This window comes from Anguilla anguilla, chromosome 13 (genome assembly GCF_013347855.1).
Source record: "Anguilla anguilla isolate fAngAng1 chromosome 13, fAngAng1.pri, whole genome shotgun sequence".
Lineage (NCBI taxonomy): Eukaryota > Metazoa > Chordata > Actinopteri > Anguilliformes > Anguillidae > Anguilla > Anguilla anguilla.
The window spans coordinates 16,679,607-16,698,700 of record NC_049213.1 but is presented as its reverse complement, the minus strand read 5'-3'; the positions used below and the strand labels follow the sequence as shown (position 1 = coordinate 16,698,700).

General features: G+C 54.2%; 1 protein-coding gene across 1 annotated transcript in view; it reads left to right on the top strand.

The window, feature by feature from the left end:
• The window catches only part of LOC118211024 (plexin-A1-like), a 97,758-nt gene that overhangs the window by 63,364 nt on the left and 15,300 nt on the right, over nucleotides 1-19,094 (top strand). The window contains exons 12-19 of the mRNA XM_035387729.1: nucleotides 1,256-1,423; nucleotides 5,734-5,827; nucleotides 7,939-8,175; nucleotides 9,526-9,669; nucleotides 11,044-11,278; nucleotides 13,639-13,781; nucleotides 14,518-14,774; nucleotides 16,878-16,944. Coding sequence (XP_035243620.1) covers nucleotides 1,256-1,423; nucleotides 5,734-5,827; nucleotides 7,939-8,175; nucleotides 9,526-9,669; nucleotides 11,044-11,278; nucleotides 13,639-13,781; nucleotides 14,518-14,774; nucleotides 16,878-16,944 — 1,345 coding nt within the window. The remainder of the gene's footprint in view (nucleotides 1-1,255; nucleotides 1,424-5,733; nucleotides 5,828-7,938; nucleotides 8,176-9,525; nucleotides 9,670-11,043; nucleotides 11,279-13,638; nucleotides 13,782-14,517; nucleotides 14,775-16,877; nucleotides 16,945-19,094) is intronic.

The window sequence follows — 19,094 nt, the reverse complement described above, 5'->3', positions numbered from 1 at the left end:
GTGTGTGTGTGTGTGTGTACGTGCATGCGTGTTAGTCGGAGAAAGATTTTTACTTGGTAAAATAGTGAGCAAGACCATAGCATGTTTAATTGTGGGATTGAGCATATTAATGAGCCTTTCCTCAGTGCTGTGCAGTGCCATTGCATTTCATCTCTGCAGCAGGACATGTTCTTGAGCGTTTCTAAAGCCGGCCTCTGCTCATTTTATTAGAACATACCCTGGCTGCCATATTAGAGCGCGCTGTATTTTCATATTCACTTCGCAGTCAGGCAGGGGCTCATCTTCTCTTCCGCCGCCTTCTCTGTCTGCGCCGCACTCCCTCACTCTCTCTCCTTCTTTGTGTTTGTGACAAACACCTTGTCAAAATATGTACGGTCCTGCGGGGTTTTCGCCGACGAGTGTTGTGAAAGGGGTTCCCATGGAAACGGCGCGAGAGTGGAGTCGGCGAAGGAGCGGCGAGTGCGCCTCCCTGTCAGAGCCGGGAGGACGCGGGCGCTCGGAGACGGCAGGAGCGTGCGTTCAAAGCGTCCCCGTTCATTTCCTGTTTGTTCCATCTGAAGCCCCCTTCTGAAGCTTTTAAAAACCGAGCCGCCCTCCCGCTCCCAACCCCGCCCCCCACCCCCCCCCCCAGAGCGAGCAAATGAATCTCGGAAGGTCGCAGAACAGACAAGATGTGTGTGTGTGTGTGTGTGTGTGTGTGTGTGTGTGTGGAGCACTGAGCTCCATGAAGGATCGAGGGAGGGGGGTGTGTTTAGGGAAGGGGGAAGCAGGTAGTACCCCGCTGCTGCCGGGCTATTGGCCCAGTGATCACTCCCGGTTTGAAGTGCTGTGTGACGGAACACGTGTATCTTCAAACAAGTGTATGTTCATTTCAAATTAAAATGGGAAAAATTTAAAAAATGTATATATGTTCCCTGAAAGACATGTGAAACTTGTTTCTTATCAAAAGGTAAAGACAGGAGTTTTGTGAATGGCATCGAGGGGAAAAAACAGCTGTTGTTACATTACAGGCATTTAACAGATCGGCTTAAAACAGCTTTTTTTTATACACGTATTATCCATTTATACAGCTGTATCCGTACTGAGGAAAGTCAGGATAAGTTCCCTGCTCAAGGGTACGATGGCGGTGTCCTACCTGAGAACTGAACCTGCAGTCTTTAGGTCACAAGACCAGTGCCCTTCTCCCTGGCTGAGAAAGCGGGTCTTTTTCGGAGAGGAAGTGGGTATTGAAAGGTAGTTCCTGTGCCCTTCGCAGGCGGGGCGCCAAGGAGATCGTGTGCGTGACGCCGGCGGGCCAGAGCCCGGGGGGCACGCCCGTCATGGTGGACATCAACTGGGCCGAGCTGAGGAACCCCGAGGTCAAGTTCAACTACACCGAGGACCCCACCATCCTGAAGATCGAGCCCGACTGGAGCATCGCCAGGTAAAACCCCGCCCATGCCTCGCTAGGCTAGGAGCCCGTTTGGGGCGCGCTGTCCCTCCTTTCACTGTGAACTGCATTGGGTCTGTGAAATATCCAAAGTAAAAGCAGCATTATTATTACTATTATTGTTGTATTATTTGTTACACTTGCCTGGCTCATGGCAATGCAACAAAAGGGAGACCACACAGGGGCAAACATTAAACAAAAGTATTTATTAAGAAAATAATGAGATTTAACAGAAAAACAACAGGTTTCAGTGTAATTGGAGTCCTAAAGTGAAGTGTAGTGCAGTATGGACTGTGTAATGGCAAAATGTACCGAAAACAACAAAACACAGCTGCTGGAGACCAAGGGAGAGCTCGCTCTCTGCACCAACCACCTCCTTTATGCTTCATGAGCCCAGACCTGAAGCCAATCAGCCAATCACACACACCTGCCAGCATTCCACCTGTGATTGAGAGAGAGAAGACACAGGTACCACGCCCAAGAAATCCAAGAGAGGGGCGTGACACATTTTATTTCATTTAATCTGTTTCTAGTGTGTCTGAAGCTGTCTTTGCGTATCCTCTTGGCTGTGTCGTTTGTCAGGTTCTGGCTGTGAGGTCTTGTGTAGCAGTGGCGTGTTCTCGTGAGCTGGCAGATTGGCCCAGTCCTCTCGAGAGGTGCCCTGGCGGCGGCGTATTTCGACAAACGGACGCGCCCCGCGCGTGAAGACCAGCGAAGTGAGCGGCGGGAGAAGCTACTTCACGCCGTGCCCTCGCGCCGCCCCCGGCGTTAAACTCTCAGGGTTTAAAAAATAAATAAAATAAGAGCGTGCCTCCTGAAAGACAATCAACACCTCGCGCTCTCGCCGCGGGTCCCTCTCTTTCCGAAAATAGCGCTTTACACCAATTACCCCCGCTCCGCCCCCGCGCAGCGTAGCCGGGGAGCTCGGGCCACGGCGGCGGCGGCGGCGAGGCCCCCGGAGGCCCCGGAGCATGCTGGGCCGGCCGGTTGAGGGAGCGGCGGCGGCGGAGAGCCGGGGTGTCGAAGAGGCGTGTGACAGGAGCGCGTTTTTTGAAGCCCGTCGGGAGGAAGGGCTGCAGAATGGAGGTGCGAGGTGGCGGCGGCGGTGGCGGCGGCGGTGGTGACGGGCCTCGCTTTCGGCTGACGTGCGAACAGAAGAGATCTTAAACGCCGGCCGCGGGGAGCCGACCCTGTTGCGCTTTCTGCTTCGTTTCCCCCCGGATCTTTCCGGAGCCTTTACTGGAGTTCAACACACGGCGATTACGCCATAATATCCGCACACCCAGCAGACCCCCAGCAGACCCCCAGCAGACCCTCAGCAGACCCCCAGCAGACCCTCAGCAGACCCTCAGCAGACCCCCAGCAGACCCCCAGCAGACCCCCAGCAGACCCCCAGCAGACCCCCAGCAGACCCTCTTTACCTGGGAAGACACAGGACACGTGCTGGGCTTTTTCCCACATTCCTCAGTCAGACGCCTTAAACTCCAGACAGTGGTGCGTGATTCCGCTGGTGAGGTTGGAGTTCGCGGGCAGGTACCCACATTACATGACATTAGTTTGGAAGACGCCTTTATTCAAAGTGACAGTAAGTTTACAGTAAGTGCATAGCGAAGGTCATCGGAACAACTGCAAAACACAGGCCAGATAAGGTACAATACACATTATGTAACAGTTATTCATAGCCATGAACACATTAAGTCCAGTTCACACAGTCAACTTTACTCTCTGAGCTAACCCATGCTGAGTCAAACTAGGAGGCATGACAAGCTACAACGTTACAAAGTACAATGTAAGTGCTGGATGGAGGTACGTGCAAAATGAAACCCGCCAGGCCTGCTGTGGTGGCGGTAGTTCTGCGGTGGTACTCAAGCCTGGCCCTGGATGGCCCTGACGTCTGGCCAGGCACTCGAGCTCTCGACTCAAACGCTCATTGTCTCGATTGAGCCGAATCCCCGCCGGGTCTCGAGAGCGCGAAGAGAGGCTGGACCCCCCCCCCCCCCGGCGGCCCTGGAGAGCGGGGGGCCAGGGGTCGAGTGGCCCTCGCGCGGAGGACGAGTGGGGGTGGGGGGGGGGAGGGGGGCGGCGCTCGGAGCGACGGGGGGTCAGGCTCAAGTGATGCCGGACGGGACGAGCGAGAGAAGAGGGCTCAAGGGGTCGTGCGTCCGCCTCAACACACAACCTCGCGTGTGTGTGTGTGTCCCTCGCCCTTTCTTTCCAGTCTCTGAGCTCACGCTCTTCCCATTCCTCTCCCCTCTCCCTCGCCCTTTCTCTCCAGTCTCTGAGCTCACGCTCTTCCCATTCCTCTCCCCTCTCCCTCGCCCTTTCTCTCCAGTCTCTGAGCTCACGCTCTTCCCATTCCTCTCCCCTCTCCCTCGCCCTTTCTCTCCAGTCTCTGAGCTCACGCTCTTCCCATTCCTCTCCCCTCTCCCTCGCCCTTTCTCTCCAGTCTCTGAGCTCATGCTCTTCTTGGCGTTGTCAGGATGGGGGGGGGGGAGGCGAGTGAAATCCCAGAGGTCTGTGGGCCCTGCCTGCAGCACAGCTGTGGCGCCCCGCTCTCTCTCCCCGTCTGCCGCGCCGATCGCCGCTGAGTCGCTCTCCGGCAGAGCCCGGCGGGAAAGGCGGTGTATCAGAGGGGCCCGGGCGAGCGGCCCTTCCCCAGGCGCGCCCCTCTCGCTCGCCCCAGATACGCGGGGGCCCCGTCTGGCAGGCGCTGAAGAAGCCCGAGCGCCCGGATGTTCTTCCGGAAGAGCTTCCCCGGGGCCGCCGCCGCCGCCGCGCAGCTGGAGCCTCTGTTAGTTACCGGCGCCGGCAGCGGGGGCAGAGGCTCGCGGCTAAGACGACACCGCCATTACCTCGAGCCGTCGGAAAGACGCATCCCCTCGTCTTGACGGATCCCGCTCTCCCGCTCCCCGAGAGCCGTGCCGCGATTGCCGCGCCTGTCGGCTTTAAATCGGGGAACGCGCTCCACTCCGGGCTGCGTGCGCACTCCGGGCACTCCATCACATTTCCACGCATGAGGTTTTCCCAGGTAATGGTGGGAAGTAATGGATAATGCATGAAATTACAGCCCCGGGCAGCTTCCCCCCCCCCCCCCCCCCCCCCCCCCCCCCAAGGTTTCTCCTCAGAAAGACACAGGACGTTAGCCGCGGCTTCGCTGTGAATCGAGACTGTCAGTGCGACAGTCGCTCGTTAAGCTGACGGGTGTCTGACATCACTGCGCTGCAGCTGGAGTCGCCCAGAGCCCCATTTCACTCCTCATCGTTCACCGCAGGAGCCTGACAGAAGCGTGCGTTCGCGCGGCCCCTCCCCCGCTCCGCGCTCTCGCAGCGGACGTCTCGTTCCGCGCTCCCGGCCTGCGGGTACCGCACCTCGGCACGTGAGCGAGAGGAAGGAGGTCTAATCAGCCAGTGAAGCTTTGGGAGGCCTTGGCTTTTCAGCGCACTTGCGGTCCTGAAAGCCTTTGTTGGGATCACGGGGTCGCGGGGTCTCATTGAGTCACCAGTCCAAAAGGCCCCGTAAAATCCAGACTGCGTCCCCGCGGTCCCCGAAGACCGATGTTTCACTGCACACGCCCGTGCCCTTCAGAGTTCTTTATTTAGCCGCCGCGCTCGACAAATAAAACACACGCGCGTATAAATAAAGGTGGAAGCCGCGGCGGCGAAGCCACTCTGAAATCCCCCCGGGGGGCCCGTGTTGATGCAGTCGGGGAGAGAGATCCATGCAGATAGTCGTCGCAATTTTTATGGAGGAAAATCCATTTTGAAAATCCTGTTGGTTATTCTCCGGAGCGTTACCTGAGCTAAAAAAGGGGCCCCCTGAGGAAAGGGGGGGGAGGGGAGGGGAGGGGGGGCTGGAGCTCGGCATAAATAACGCTAACGGCCACGGAGCCCCTGAAATGGGCCGGTGTCAAACGCGGCTCGGAGCGCGGCCAATCGGACGCAGAGCCGAGCGGACGCGTCGCGTTTGAGCTGGAATCGAAGCTGAAGTCGTGTTTTATCTGTTTTATTTATGACTGTTTTTTTTACTAACTTTGCTGTTCTGAAGGCTCTTCTGGAAGGGCTTGTTTGGAATGTGAACATTTCGCCTGTCCCCATTTGTCCCAGTCAGCTGCTGTAGATTTGTGTGCACCCGGTTTGTTGTTATGGAGGGATTTTGAGTCGTTGCGTGGATGGTATCTCACAGTGGATGTTGGGTGCGTTTTGCATACTGATTGTAGATGGGCCTTCGGTGCCTTTGTGGTGATGTCACACCCCTGTGTTTCTGCGTTAGCTCACTCACTGACCCGACTCCTCCTTCCTCTGTAGTGGCGGGACCCCCCTGACCATCAGCGGCACCAACCTTGCTACCATCAAGGAGCCCAAGATGCAGGCCAAATATGGGTCTGTGAAGTCCCTCCACGTGAGTATCGGTGTATTTATTCCCCACCTTACAGGGACTGCTACAGAATACTGCAGTAACAGTCAGGTTATTACCCACCTTACAGGGACTGCTACAGAATACTGTAGTAACAGTCAGGTTATTACCCACCTTACAGGGACTGCTGCAGAATACTGTAGTAACAGTCAGGTTATTCCCCACCTTACAGGGACTGCTACAGAGTACTGTAGTAACAGTCAGGTTATTACCCACCTTACAGGGACTGCTGCAGAATACTGTAGTAACAGTCAGGTTATTCCCCACCTTACAGGGACTGCTGCAGAATACTGCAGTAACAGTCAGGTTATTCCCCACCTTGCAGGGACTGCTACAGAATACTGCAGTAACAGTCAGGTTATTCCCCACCTTACAGGGACTGCTGCAGAATACTGCAGTAACAGTCAGGTTACTACCCACCTTACAGGGACTGCTGCAGAATACTGCAGTAACAGTCAGGTTATTACCCACCTTACAGGGACTGCTGCAGAATACTGCAGTAACAGTCAGGTTATTCCCCACCTTACAGGGACTGCTGCAGAATACTGCAGTATCAGTCAGGTTATTACCCACCTTACAGGGACTGCTACAGAATACTGCAGTAACAGTCAGGTTACTACCCACCTTACAGGGACTGCTACAGAATACTGCAGTAACAGTCAGGTTACTACCCACCTTACAGGGACTGCTGCAGAATACTGTAGTAACAGTCAGGTTATTACCCACCTTACAGGGACTGCTGCAGAATACTGCAGTAACAGTCAGGTTACTACCCACCTTACAGGGACTGCTGCAGAATACTGTAGTAACAGTCAGGTTATTACCCACCTTACAGGGACTGCTGCAGAATACTGTAGTAACAGTCAGGTTATTCCCCACCTTACAGGGACTGCTGCAGAATACTGCAGTAACAGTCAGGTTATTACCCACCTTACAGGGACTGCTGCAGAATACTGTAGTAACAGTCAGGTTATTACCCACCTTACAGGGACTGCTGCAGAATACTGCAGTAACAGTCAGGTTACTACCCACCTTACAGGGACTGCTGCAGAATACTGCAGTAACAGTCAGGTTACTACCCACCTTACAGGGACTGCTGCAGAATACTGCAGTAACAGTCAGGTTATTCTCCACCTTACAGGGACTGCTACAGAATACTGGAGTAACAGTCAGGTTATTACCCACCTTACAGGGACTGCTGCAGAATACTGCAGTAACAGTCAGGTTATTACCCACCTTATGGGGACTATTGTGAGTTGGTCTGTTAGTCAAAGTCACCAAGTCCCTGGGCTTGTTTGTGTCTGTCTGTCTTGGACTGGCAGTTTAACCTTTGAAATGTCAACCAGCAATGAACCAAAGCTAGCAAAGCTCACCCTACCCACTACCACAGGGCCTACATAACCTTTCTCAGATTTACACCTGAAATGAGACATTAGTCTTGGAACTGGGAGATTTTATTTGCGTTCTTCTCAATGTCAGGTTTGTTTTGGCTATTTTTTTGCATTTGTATCCACACGTTGTGCCAATGATGAATACCGCAATCCTTTTACGCTGCCTCAAAAAGTGCCTGCTTTTTATTTTGATTTTAAGAGATGTCAGGCTGTGACTAATGATATTCTAGACAGTTGGTAGTGTGCTAGAAGAAGTGGCTTTTTTTATTTCCTGGACCAGATTGGACTCGCATATCCACACATGGCAAAAATGTTTATTCAGCACTTCAGAGTCTTAGTCTGTCTGTATGGTGTCAGAGATAATAAAATCTAATTTAGTCAGGAGAATGGCGAGCATTGTTGGGCTGAATGGCCTGTTCTCCTCATTATGTTATGCTATGTTATGTTCAGATAGGGATAGAACAGACATGTCATCGCCATTCACAGCTTGATGGTGATTGGTGGATACTCCTTGGTGGCACTGCTTCTGGGATCCCTGAACCTGTGTGGGTAGCATGGCCAGAAGCTGTCCACCAGTTACGATTGGCGTTGTTATATTTGTTGTTATCAGTGCCCTCTGTGATTGGTTGAGCTCCTCTCTGGATTCTGTGTGCCAAAATGTCTGCCCTATTCCCATTTTCACTGTGGACGCTTGGCCCTCCTCAGAACTGCACGGTCTACAACAACACCATGATGGTGTGCATGGCGCCCTCCGTGGCCGGCTCTGAGAAGGGCTTCTCGGAGGTGGGCAGCGCCCCGGACGAGATCGGCTTCGTCATGGACAACGTCCAGTCTCTGCTGGTGGTCAACGAGACCTTCAGCTATTACCCGGACCCCGTCTTCGAACCCCTGAGCCCCACGGGCATCCTGGAGCTCAAACCCAGCTCCCCGCTCATCCTCAAGGTGAGAGGCAAGCTTCAGAGAGAGATGCGTCCGCACTTGGCTCGTTCTGCTCCCTCACAAGGACGAGTGGGTCCTTCCCTCCCCACCGTGGTTATTCCAAGATGTTAAGTAATGAGACCGGATTCAGCACTTTGTGCATATGTGCTTGTACCCCACCAGACAAAATGGCTGCCTGCATCGACAATTTTGCAATGGCATTGAGTCCTGCTCTTTTTTTCCTCTTCACCATAGTTTGTTTCCTTTATATTTGCACTAGGTGCATTGACCGCCATACTTAGCACTGATGGCATAGGACACCTTCAGTTCCACCATAATGTGACCTATGAGCTGCACTGAATGCACCCTCCGCCCTTCTGTGCCAATTAAGATCAGAAAGTGTTGAGCGCTTTATTTATTTTTTTCCTCAAGGAGCATTTTTTTAAACCTTTGATTGGCTCTATTAAATATTTTCCACTTGATCCAGTTCTCCCTTATCCATTTCTCCTTGAACTTCAAAGCAATAGAAAAAAAGAAAAATCTGCATATTTTACAGTGGAAAAAAAGCTTTTTTTTTCTTTGAGCTTATTTAAAAAATGGGAAAAAGAAGCATGACTACCATTACTTTACCATTAAATGAAAACTCTGTAATGAAACCTTTGATTACTGCAGCCACTGCTCTGTTAGCAAAACCTGCACATTAGCGGGAAAAATAAGAACAAGAAAATGCAATCCCCGCGATGTAATCTCGGATACATTAGCCGTGCATTAAATTTTTCATGCAATTAATTTTTCATGGCCGATCCTCCTGGGTAATGTAAAATGTAACCCGTTTGAAATTAAGATGTGTGTTCTTAGAGGGTATTTACCCACCTAATTGGATCCCTCGGTCACCAGATGGATTGGTGCCTCCTAGCAGCGGAGCGAAATGATACCAGAACGAATCGGCGCGTGAAGCGCCCCCGGTCCCAGCGCCTCACAGCGCGACTGGCAGGGGGACGCAGCAGCGCCGCTGCGCCTACCTGTAAATCCAGCGCGCGTCTGTGCCGCTGTTTCAGGAAGTGGGGCGGCTGGTCATTGTCGTCTCAGTGTCCCCTCCTGTCTTGGGGTTGTCTACTGTTGCCAATTTTTGAAGGAGTCATAATCGATATTGAAAAATGTTGAAATGCATGTATGATTATCAGCAGTAAGTGCCCGGTGCTAATTTAATGAGCTCATTTGATCTGACTAATGCACTGAGTGATTAAAGTTTCACGGGTGCTATAGGTAATTAATGGGTAACTGAAGCATCCTGTTGTGGTTCAGATCTGTGCTTTGTCTGTCTGAATGGAGGCACGCGGGTGTGAACGGACGCTCGCTTCTTTCCCCTCGCAGGGCCGGAACCTGATCCCCTCGGCCCCCGGGAACTCGCGGCTCAACTACACGGTGCTGATCGGGGAGACGCCCTGCGTGCTGACGCTCTCCGAGGCGCAGCTGCTGTGCGAGTGGCCCAACCTGACCGGGCACCACAAAGTCACGGTGCGTACCTCCGCCCGCCGCCGCCGCCGCCCGGGCCCCGCCCTCCGCCTGCTCTGTCTTACTCGCGCTTGTGATCCACGCGCCGTGGAAACCGCTTCACCCCCGTCCCGCTCGCACTGCTCCGCGCTGGGACGTTTGTGTTTACACCGCCGCTCTTCACCAGAGTTAATCTGCAGCGCTTCGTTTGTGTTTACATCACCTTGGACCCGTTAAGCCAGTGGAATTGTTTGCAGTGAGGCCCAGCGTCACCCCGGACCTCCTGGAAATGAGTCTGACATCCTCCATTTACTTCCCTTCTCTCTGGCTGCTCGTAATCCCCCCGCGCGCGCGTGCCCATTCCCGCAGGACTTCCTGGTTTGCTGTAGCTCGCGCCGCGTCGTGCAGAGAGCTCCTAACAGACCCAAAACACAACTCTGTGTTCCTGTGTCCGCAGGGCCCGGCGTAGTTTCATTTCATTTTTACCGAGCGGCGAAAAGCAGCCCGCGCTCCGAGGTTCGAGTGGCTTTGCGAAGCCGAGGCGATGCACGGACGAGGAGAAGATGAGGGAGGGGGGAAAAAAACATTATTTTTATAAAGCGCGGTCGGTACGGTCGCTGGACTGTGGACGGCGGTAAAAATAGAGCTGTCTCTTCCAGTCCCGAGCCGGCTGCCCTGATTGCGCTAGGCGGGCCCTGGAGAAGGCCACAGCTGTCTGGTCCCATGCCTGCGCGGAGTGACCTACAAAAGGGCTGAGCTTGGCCGGGTTCCCCCCCCCCTTCTCCCCCACTCCCAGTCCCAGCACAGGCACACTGACCCCATACGTGGACAGCTGCACCCCCCAGCCCCAGCCCACACTCGCCAAGCATTCTGGGAAAGCTGTTTTGATTCTGGGTTCAGAAAGATGGGCTTTCCCAGCGGACGCTCTCTCTCTCTCTCTGTTGGAGAGCGCTGACGGGGACGCGGGGGCCCACAGAGCCGCGCACGACTCGCTCTTTTACTATATAGGACAGCGTGAACATGGGACTTTTATTCTTCATAGCATCTGTATCTATTTCTGACTTCATTCAGCACAAGAGGGTAAATAATTCCTCAAAACACGAAAAGTGTATTTGTAAGTTAACAATTAACAGGTTGTTAAAATCCTGGGATTGCGATTGCGGCATACGCAGGGGTCCCCTGGAGAACCGCTGGTTTAGGTAAACGTGTGCGTTTTGGATACTTAATGTTACTGTCATTTATCATTTTTTGCTCCTTGTTGTCTGATGATGTGCTATAGAGACGCTACAGCTGAACACGAGTGCTTGGTGATAAAGTGTCACAGGTTGATGGAGTGCTGTTTTGTGCGTTCGTGCGTGTGTTTATGGCCGTCTGTGTGTGTGTGTGTGTGTGTTTCAGATTCGGGCGGGCGGGTTCGAGTACTCCCCCGGCACCCTGCAGATCTACTCGGACAGCCTGCTGACCCTTCCCGCCATCATCGGGATCGGCGGGGGCGGCGGCCTGCTGCTGCTGGTCATCATCGCCGTGCTGATCGCCTACAAGCGCAAGTCGCGCGACGCGGACCGCACCCTCAAACGCCTGCAGCTGCAGATGGACAACCTGGAGTCCCGGGTCGCGCTGGAGTGCAAGGAAGGTAGGGCGGCCGGCCGCCTCCCCGCTCTCTCTCACCGGCGGCACCTCCCTGCCCGCTCCTCCTCTGTCCTCCCTCGCTTCGGCACTCCTCTGGTGGGGTGCCCCAAAACCCGGCTCCAGTCTTTCTCAGTGCCTGTGTCTCCTTCCGCCCGTGCTCCCCACAAGTCTCTCTCACTCGTCCTCCAGTCTGTCTGTCTCTTCTTCCTGTCTGTCACCCTCTCTCTCTCTCTCTCTCTCTCTCTCTCACTCTCTCTCTCACGCTTTCACTGTCCCTCTCACTCTCTCACTTTCTCTCTCTCTCTTGCTCTCTCTCTCTATGTCTCTCTCTCTCACTCTCATAGTGAGATAAGTGCACCCCCACCCCTTCCAGGAGGCAGTCCCTTTGGTCTGGATCTGCTTCCTTTACTTCTGCAGCGAGATGTTCACACCTCCCATTGTCCTGCCAGGTGTTTGCTGTGGGTGTGTTGGGGGTGGGGGTGGGGGTGGGGGTGGTGTTGGTAGGTGGTGGTGGGGGGGTGGGAGCAGGCCAGGCCAGGCCTTTTCATGCACACTTAGGCTTTCTGATCATCGTTCTCCCTGGCGTCCAGACAGGCCGAGAATCCCAATCCAGACCCCGCTCTTCCCCGTCTGTTACGGTCCCCCCCCACCCTTACCACCGGCGGGCTGGCAGGTCAGTGCGGGGGCGGGTTTGTTGTGCCAGCCCCCTTCCCCGCCCAAGTTTGTCAGCAGTCTGTGTGCCTGCCAGCCGTCAGGGGCACGGAGAGTAATTGGCCATTATCTGGGCCTGTCCGTCCAAGGGGTCGCGACCTTTCCGGTCTGGCCCGGCAGTGCGGTCTGTCACCCGAGCGGGGGCCGGACGGAGGGATGGAGCCGAGAGAGCTGGAGCAGGAGAGAGGAGTGAACCCAGAGCCCTGCGTTTACACGCTTCACATGTATTTATTTTTAAAATGGACTTATTTGCATACTTTCATGGCAGATGTTCTTATCCGGGGGGCGTGGAGTTAAATGGGGACTGTGAAGGCTTGAAACGCACAAAGATATAAACGCTTTGTGAAATGTATGGTAATTGTGATGTCATACGGCGAGGGCTTCTACTCGCTTTTCAAACGAGCGGCGGGTGCGGCGGCGTTGGCGGTAACCGAAGTGGAGAATGCGTTCGCTCCAGCCTGGCTGCCAGGACTGAGAGCAGGGAAGGAATTTGTCCATCGCGACGCTTAGCGCGGCTACTTGGCGTGTGGCGGACCCCAGGCCGCGTCGAGCATTCTCGTTAGAGAGGATAGGCCCTCCCGCACTGCAGGGGAAAGGCAGCCGTCCATCACTGGCGCCTCACTCTACGCCCGCCACCTTCTGCGGTGCAGCGTGGGGGGAAACGAGCCTCCAGGGGAATCATGGGAGCAGGGCTGTCCGTACCCTCCCGTCAGGACCGCCGTTTCACCCGTCTGCCGTCTCATGAGATTGAATGTGAACCGGCCTCTTTTGAAATAGCCTTGCCCTTAACGGTCGCCCTGTCCGCTCAGTTTTCTCTTTGTGTGATGGACTTCCTGTCTCGTCGACGGACTTCCTCGAGTCTCCGTTGGTCCTGGGGAGCGGGAGAGCGCCGTCGCCTGCCGCCGAGCCGGTGCGGCTCGCTTTCCTTCTCTGACCATCACCGCGAGCGGGCCTCCGTAATTACCCGCTCGTTTCAACCGACATCGGAGACGGACATCTTTTAATGTTCCGCTACATTCAGAATTAAGGGAAAGCGTTTGATTGGTCAGCGGACGTGCCCGGCGCGGTCTGGCAGAGCTGGTTAATACATTCTCGGCGTGCGGAAGGAGCCGCCCTCTCTGGCGGGCGGCGGTGTGGCTTAGCAGTTAAAGGATGGCGCTGGTTGCCAGAGCGATCCGGGGTCAGTTTTCATTTGGGCCCAAGCCACTGTACCCTCGAGCAAGGCACTGAACTTAATTGCTTCATTAAATATGCAGCTGTAAGTTGCCCGGAATAAGGTCGCCTGCTAAGCAAATAAATAAATTCAGAGTAACAATTACAGAGTGAAAACATTTTTGTGAGCGACTGTGAGAGCTTCACGGCTCTGATGATGCGTAGTTTGAGCGCTAACGCCGAGCCGTCCTTGTTTGACGGCTTCAGGACGACGCTGCTCGTGTAGCTATTAAACATGCTACCACACGGTACATTTCAGACCACGTTGCTCACTGGCTCAGTGGCGGGTTGCTAGCATACATGTAGTTTTAATTGGGAATGGCTTCAATTGCATGTTTAATTGAATATGGCTTATTGTTGTTGGTGTTTGAAGGAAGATGGCGACGCTGTTTCTCCCGAATGCGGATGGAGTTAAAGTTTTCGGTGTCTCTTGTCCTGCAGCGTTTGCCGAGCTGCAGACGGATATCCACGAGCTGACCCAGGAGCTGGATGGAGCCGGCATCCCCTTCCTGGACTACAGGACCTACGCCATGAGGGTGCTGTTCCCCGGCATCGAGGACCACCCTGTACTCAAGGAGATGGAGGTACGGGTCAGTACATCACTCACGGTCATGGGCCCGCACCGAGGCACAGGACGGTCACAGCACCGCTGGATCGCACGGTCGGGCTGCAGTCACAATGCACAGTTCTGCGCAGTTCTGCGCAGTCACAACACAGGACTGTGCAATCACAACACTCAGCTCTGCAGTCACAACACACAGCATTCCGTACTCACAACACACAGCAGTGCAGTCACAACACAGCACTGCGCAGTCACAACACACAGCATTGCAGTCACAACACAGCACTGCGCAGTCACAACACACAACATTGTGTACTCACAACACACAGCACTGCAGTCACAACACAGCACAGCGGTGTAGAATATGTTCTGAATCTGTAGGGATGCTGCAGTTCATAAAAAGACCATTTAAATGTTTATTTCATGAACGCCGGAGCGTTCGAGAGCTCCTAACCTATCAGACGGAGAGCGCAGCGACTGGCTCAGCCGCTGCGCACGGCGACGCTGGAGTTGTAGACGTGCGTTTCCCGCTGAATTCCCATCGGCTTTCCGCCGAGCTCGCCGCGGTGCCGAGGCTCGATCTCCCAAGCGAATCGCCGCCGTTCACCTCTCCCCAGCGCTTTCCCGCTCCACTGCTTCTCTCGCTTTTTCTTTTTCTTTTCTTTTTTTCTCATCCCGCGCTCCGCCGGGCCGGGTTTTCCGCTCCGGGCCCCCCTATTCACTGACGCTCTCTCTATGCCCCGCCCCCCCCCCCCCAGGTGCAGGCCAATGTGGAGAAGGCGCTGACGCTGTTCGGGCAGCTGCTGAACAAGAAGCACTTCCTGCTGACCTTCATCCGCACGCTGGAGGCGCAGCGCTCCTTCTCCATGCGCGACCGCGGCAACGTGGCCTCGCTCATCATGACCGCGCTGCAGGGGGAGATGGAGTACGCCACCGGCGTGCTCAAGCAGCTGCTCTCCGACCTCATCGACAAGAACCTGGAGAGCAAGAACCACCCCAAGCTGCTGCTGCGCAGGTCTGTCTGTCTGTGTGCATGTCTGCGCGCGCGTGTGTGTGTGTGTGTGTTTGTGTCCATGTGTGCGTGAGGAGTGAAGACAGCCCTGGTCGCCTTCCTTCTTGAGTTCATCTTCCCTCTAATGTCCTGACCTCCTCATGTCACTGTCACTGAGGATTACACCCCTGAACACACACTCTCCCTGTGGAGACCCACAGAGAGAGAGCAACTGTGAACAGAGACAGCGTTATTGACTGTCAGCATTTTACATTTGTCAGTTACATTTGCACTGTAGTTCACTTGTTTAATCTTAACTACTTTGACAGTAGTTTAACATTATAAAATTGAGGGGAGTGGAAAGTGAAGGATTGATTGATGATTGTACTGACTGCAGCAAGCAGACTGCAGTCAGATTCAGAGGTTTTGAGTTTTGGAAAGAGACGGTCCATCTCGTTACCTGGTGGGGTGCACATCAGTAAATCTTCACTTCAGCATTTTCTTTTTATGTAGCGTCTGTACTGACTAGCTTCCGCCTGTTAAATATCCACAGATCTTAAATATTCATGAAGGCCTGTTGTTGAGTCCAACTCTTTCCCTAATGTATCTTCTCACAGATGTAAATGAATTGTAAATAATGATTACGATAAGGAAATGGAAGGCATTTAAATGCATAGCGCGCTGCCTCCGAAGGCGAATATTCCACAGAATCAAATTGACTGAGCCCTTTAGCTGATGTGAATGTAGGCGCAGCTGGAGAATTCTCCAAAGATGCCTACAAGTGCGTCTTATCCGTGTTCTCTTTATTGCATTTAGTCTTATCGCTGCTTACGGATCTTCCTGAAACGGAACCGACAGCGGGCTTTAGAGACTTGGAGAAACGCGTAAAGCTTGTTTTCAGGATTGAGGAATTATATCAGCCAAATCTTCACTTGAATCTGTTAGGTGTGTACCTGCACGGTGTGCTGTAAAATAAAGAACGCACGGCGTTCTGTCAGGAAACGCGTATGTGGACCTTTGCTCGAGGAACGTCGGTCGTACGCACATGCTCAGTCCAGATGATGTACCTCCAGGCTAACCAAGGGTGTTCCTGGAGATCTACCATCCTGTAGATTTTCATTTCAACACTAATTTGGCACCCCTGATTCTAGTCATTAGCAGCTCAATGAGATATCTAGCTGTTGAGTGAGGTGTGCTTTGTTTGGGCTGGAGTGGAAACCTACAGGACGGTAGATCTCCGGGAACAGGGTTGAGCAGCCCTGGCATTCCATTATGAAGGCGGTGGTGAGGAACTTGTGCTACCAAAGTAGTTTTGCTTGAGTTTTGGTGCAGCCAGGTCAGGGGCGGCCCAGGTGGGCCAGCGGCCCGGTGCGTTTCCCCAGCGACTCTATTACGGTCGCTGAGCTGTGCCGGCAAGCCGAATTCGATCAAAGAAATCAAATGCATCGGAGTGGTCAGGGCCACTGTACCTGGAGCCTGCTCCTGCAGCTCACTGATTTCTGCTGCAAACCTTTCATCTCTTTCTCTGCCAAAAATGTAAAAAACCTGAGTCCAGGTCCCTGCCCATGAATATACTTTAGCTGAGTTAAGAGTCTGACTCTGTTTGAGGATTGGGGGGAGGGGGGGGTTGTGGTGGGAGGGGGGTGTAAGAGTGTTTCTAATTTCTCCCATGGTCTCTTTAACAAATGAGGAGTTCTAAAGTCTGTTAATTGAAGTATTTTAATGATTTTGGGGGTCATCCGCGTGTCCCGTGTTTAAGATTAATGTGCGCAGCTGCTTAATGCGGCTAATTGCGAGGTTTTAGGGAAGGCCGCTGATTTGTCTTTGTCTGTTTTGCGAGCTCGTTTTTCGTTTTTGCCCGTGTGAAATGGATCGGCTGCAAAACTGCGGAGGGTATGCAGCAGGCGCTCCCGCTTGCCGTTTGTTCTCTCTCCCTCTTCCTCCTTTCATTTCTGCTGCATTGTGCACGGCGTTTCATTCCACCGAAGACACAGGGAAGGCGCTTTTATACACAAGCCGGGGCTGGAGCACAGCTCCACTGCATTTTCAGCAGGATTAGCTTCAGCACACTGAACGTCGAGAGCGATGCTCACGTGTTCCTCTCTCTTTCCTTTCCTTTTTCTCCAGAACGGAGTCTGTCGCCGAGAAAATGCTGACGAACTGGTTCACCTTCCTGCTCTACAAGTTCCTGAAGGTAAAGTCCCAGCCGCCCCAGGCCCCGCCTCCTGCAGGGAGAAGCGGGGTTTCTTTGCGCAGGGCTCGCTATCGGCCGAGGATGAGCGCGCTGGCTAACGCCGGTTTAGCGGCTTCCTGTCACAGCCGCCGGGGCCAGATAAGTCGGCACCTCGTCGGCGCCTCTGCCGGCGCCTTCTCAAAGCTCTTCGGTCTCCGGCGTCTCCACTCAGACGCCTGACGGGCGGGAGCTTTGAGCCGAAGCGTCCCCCTGAATTCACCACGCCCCCCGCGTCCGTACCGAGGCTCGCCAGCTCATGCTCGCGCGGAAGCGCTCTGGTGTTCTTCTTTGTCGGCGTTCGGTGGACGCCGGCGTCTCTCGGGGGAACGCGATTGGGCAGCTTGGGATTCCAGCCGTTATCCCCGCCCCCTGTAGGAGTCGCCTTCTTTAAAAAACTATCTCCGTACGTGCAGAGGTAGGGATTGTTTCAATTGGGGACGACAGAAAAACTCCCCGCATTGATTGCCAGGCTTGTGGTGGGGGGGGCGGGGGGGCGGAGAATGCTCCAAGAGAATACTTTCCAAATTCTCGGTTTGATTGTCGAGAGACGGGGGGAGGGGGGGGGCGCTGGTGGCGAGGCCGCGCGGAACTTGAGAGACGGCGCGGTAAACAGATTGCTGTCAGCTGGAGAGAAGAGGACGGGGAGCAGAGAGACGCTCTGCACCGTGTGCCGGCTCACCGGGGTGCTTTTCACCTGCACTTTCTCTTTCTTTTCCTTGCTTTTTTTTTGTTACCTTTGGCACATTTTCCGAGTTTCCTTCTGTTCTTACGAAGAGTAAGAGCAACAGTAGCGTAAAGGTGCGGAGTGAAGGTGTATTTGTTTTCTCACTCTTGCTGGCCCTCCTGTCCGCTTTGCGATCGCCACCCCTCTCCAGTTTTAACAGAACCGCCACTGAGGAACAGAAGCTAGTCCCAAAGCCTCAGTTTACATTTTTATCTTCTTGTTTTTTTATTTTGTATTTTGGCTTCCCGCCCCCAGCCCTCTGGATATCAGTTTAGCGCTAATTAAACCTTATTAGAATTTGCTTTTTGATGTGTTCCAAGAGCCTTTTGTATAATGTGGAAGATGATGGGGAGCGAATGACTAAACCAGCAGCGCTAGCCTAAGGATTAGCATTACGCCACCGTCAGCTCGCGCAGGCACGACCTGTCCCAGGATTGTTTTTGCAGCAGCAGCCACGCCCGCAGGCCCATAAAGCCAGCGGACTTGTGGGTGTCTGTAGCCCGTTCCCTGCCCCCCCCCCCCCCCCCCCCTCCCTGGCCTGCAGCCCCGCCCCCTCTCTCTCCAGCGAACGCTGGCTCCGAGCACGCCGCAGTGAAGCCGGGATCCGGAATCAGAGGCGATTCCCGAAGACAGGCGTGCGAACGCGGGGTCTCCGGGAGTGATGTACGCGTGTTCCCGCTCGTTAGCAGCTGTCTGCTTAATTACCGCAGATGCTAGCGCGTCGCGGGCGGCATATGGCGGCGTTGGGGAGGGTTACCCGGGGCCAGGAAGCGCTTGTAGGGCCCGGGGTCACGCGCGAGTGGAGTGGGACGGAAGCTCCTTCTCCAGACTGCCAGCGCTCGGTCACTTCTGATGGCGAGCCTCTGGATTAATGCAGAGGGTTATAAATGTCAGATGGTTCACTTTCTCCGACTGTGTGGGAGACGCTGTGTGTGTTCCAGAGAGTGGTAGCGTTTGCATATGCGTGTGTGCTTATGCGTGTGTGGCTGTGTGTGTGTGTATGCTTTTATGTGTGTGTACGCATGCGTGAGAGAGAGAGATTGTGTGTGCGTGTGTGTGCGTGCGTGTGTGCGTGTCTGTCTGTATGTGTGTGTGCGTGTGCGTGCGTGCCTGCGTGTGTGTGCATGTGTGTGTGTGTGTGTGTGTGTGTGCGTGCGTGTGCGTGTGTGTGTGTGTGTATGTGTGTGTGCGCGTGCGTGCGTGCCTGTGTGTGTGTGTGTGTGTAAAACGGAGAGCTCAGTCCTAGCTCTCCTGTCTCTCACTGCCTCGTTGACACGCTGACATTTCATGCACTCAAGTGCTTTTCGAGCACTTTTTTTACTGGGAGTCATTAACCTTCCATTAACTCCTCCGTCAGTTGCCGGTCTCGCTCCCCAAAGCCAGGAGG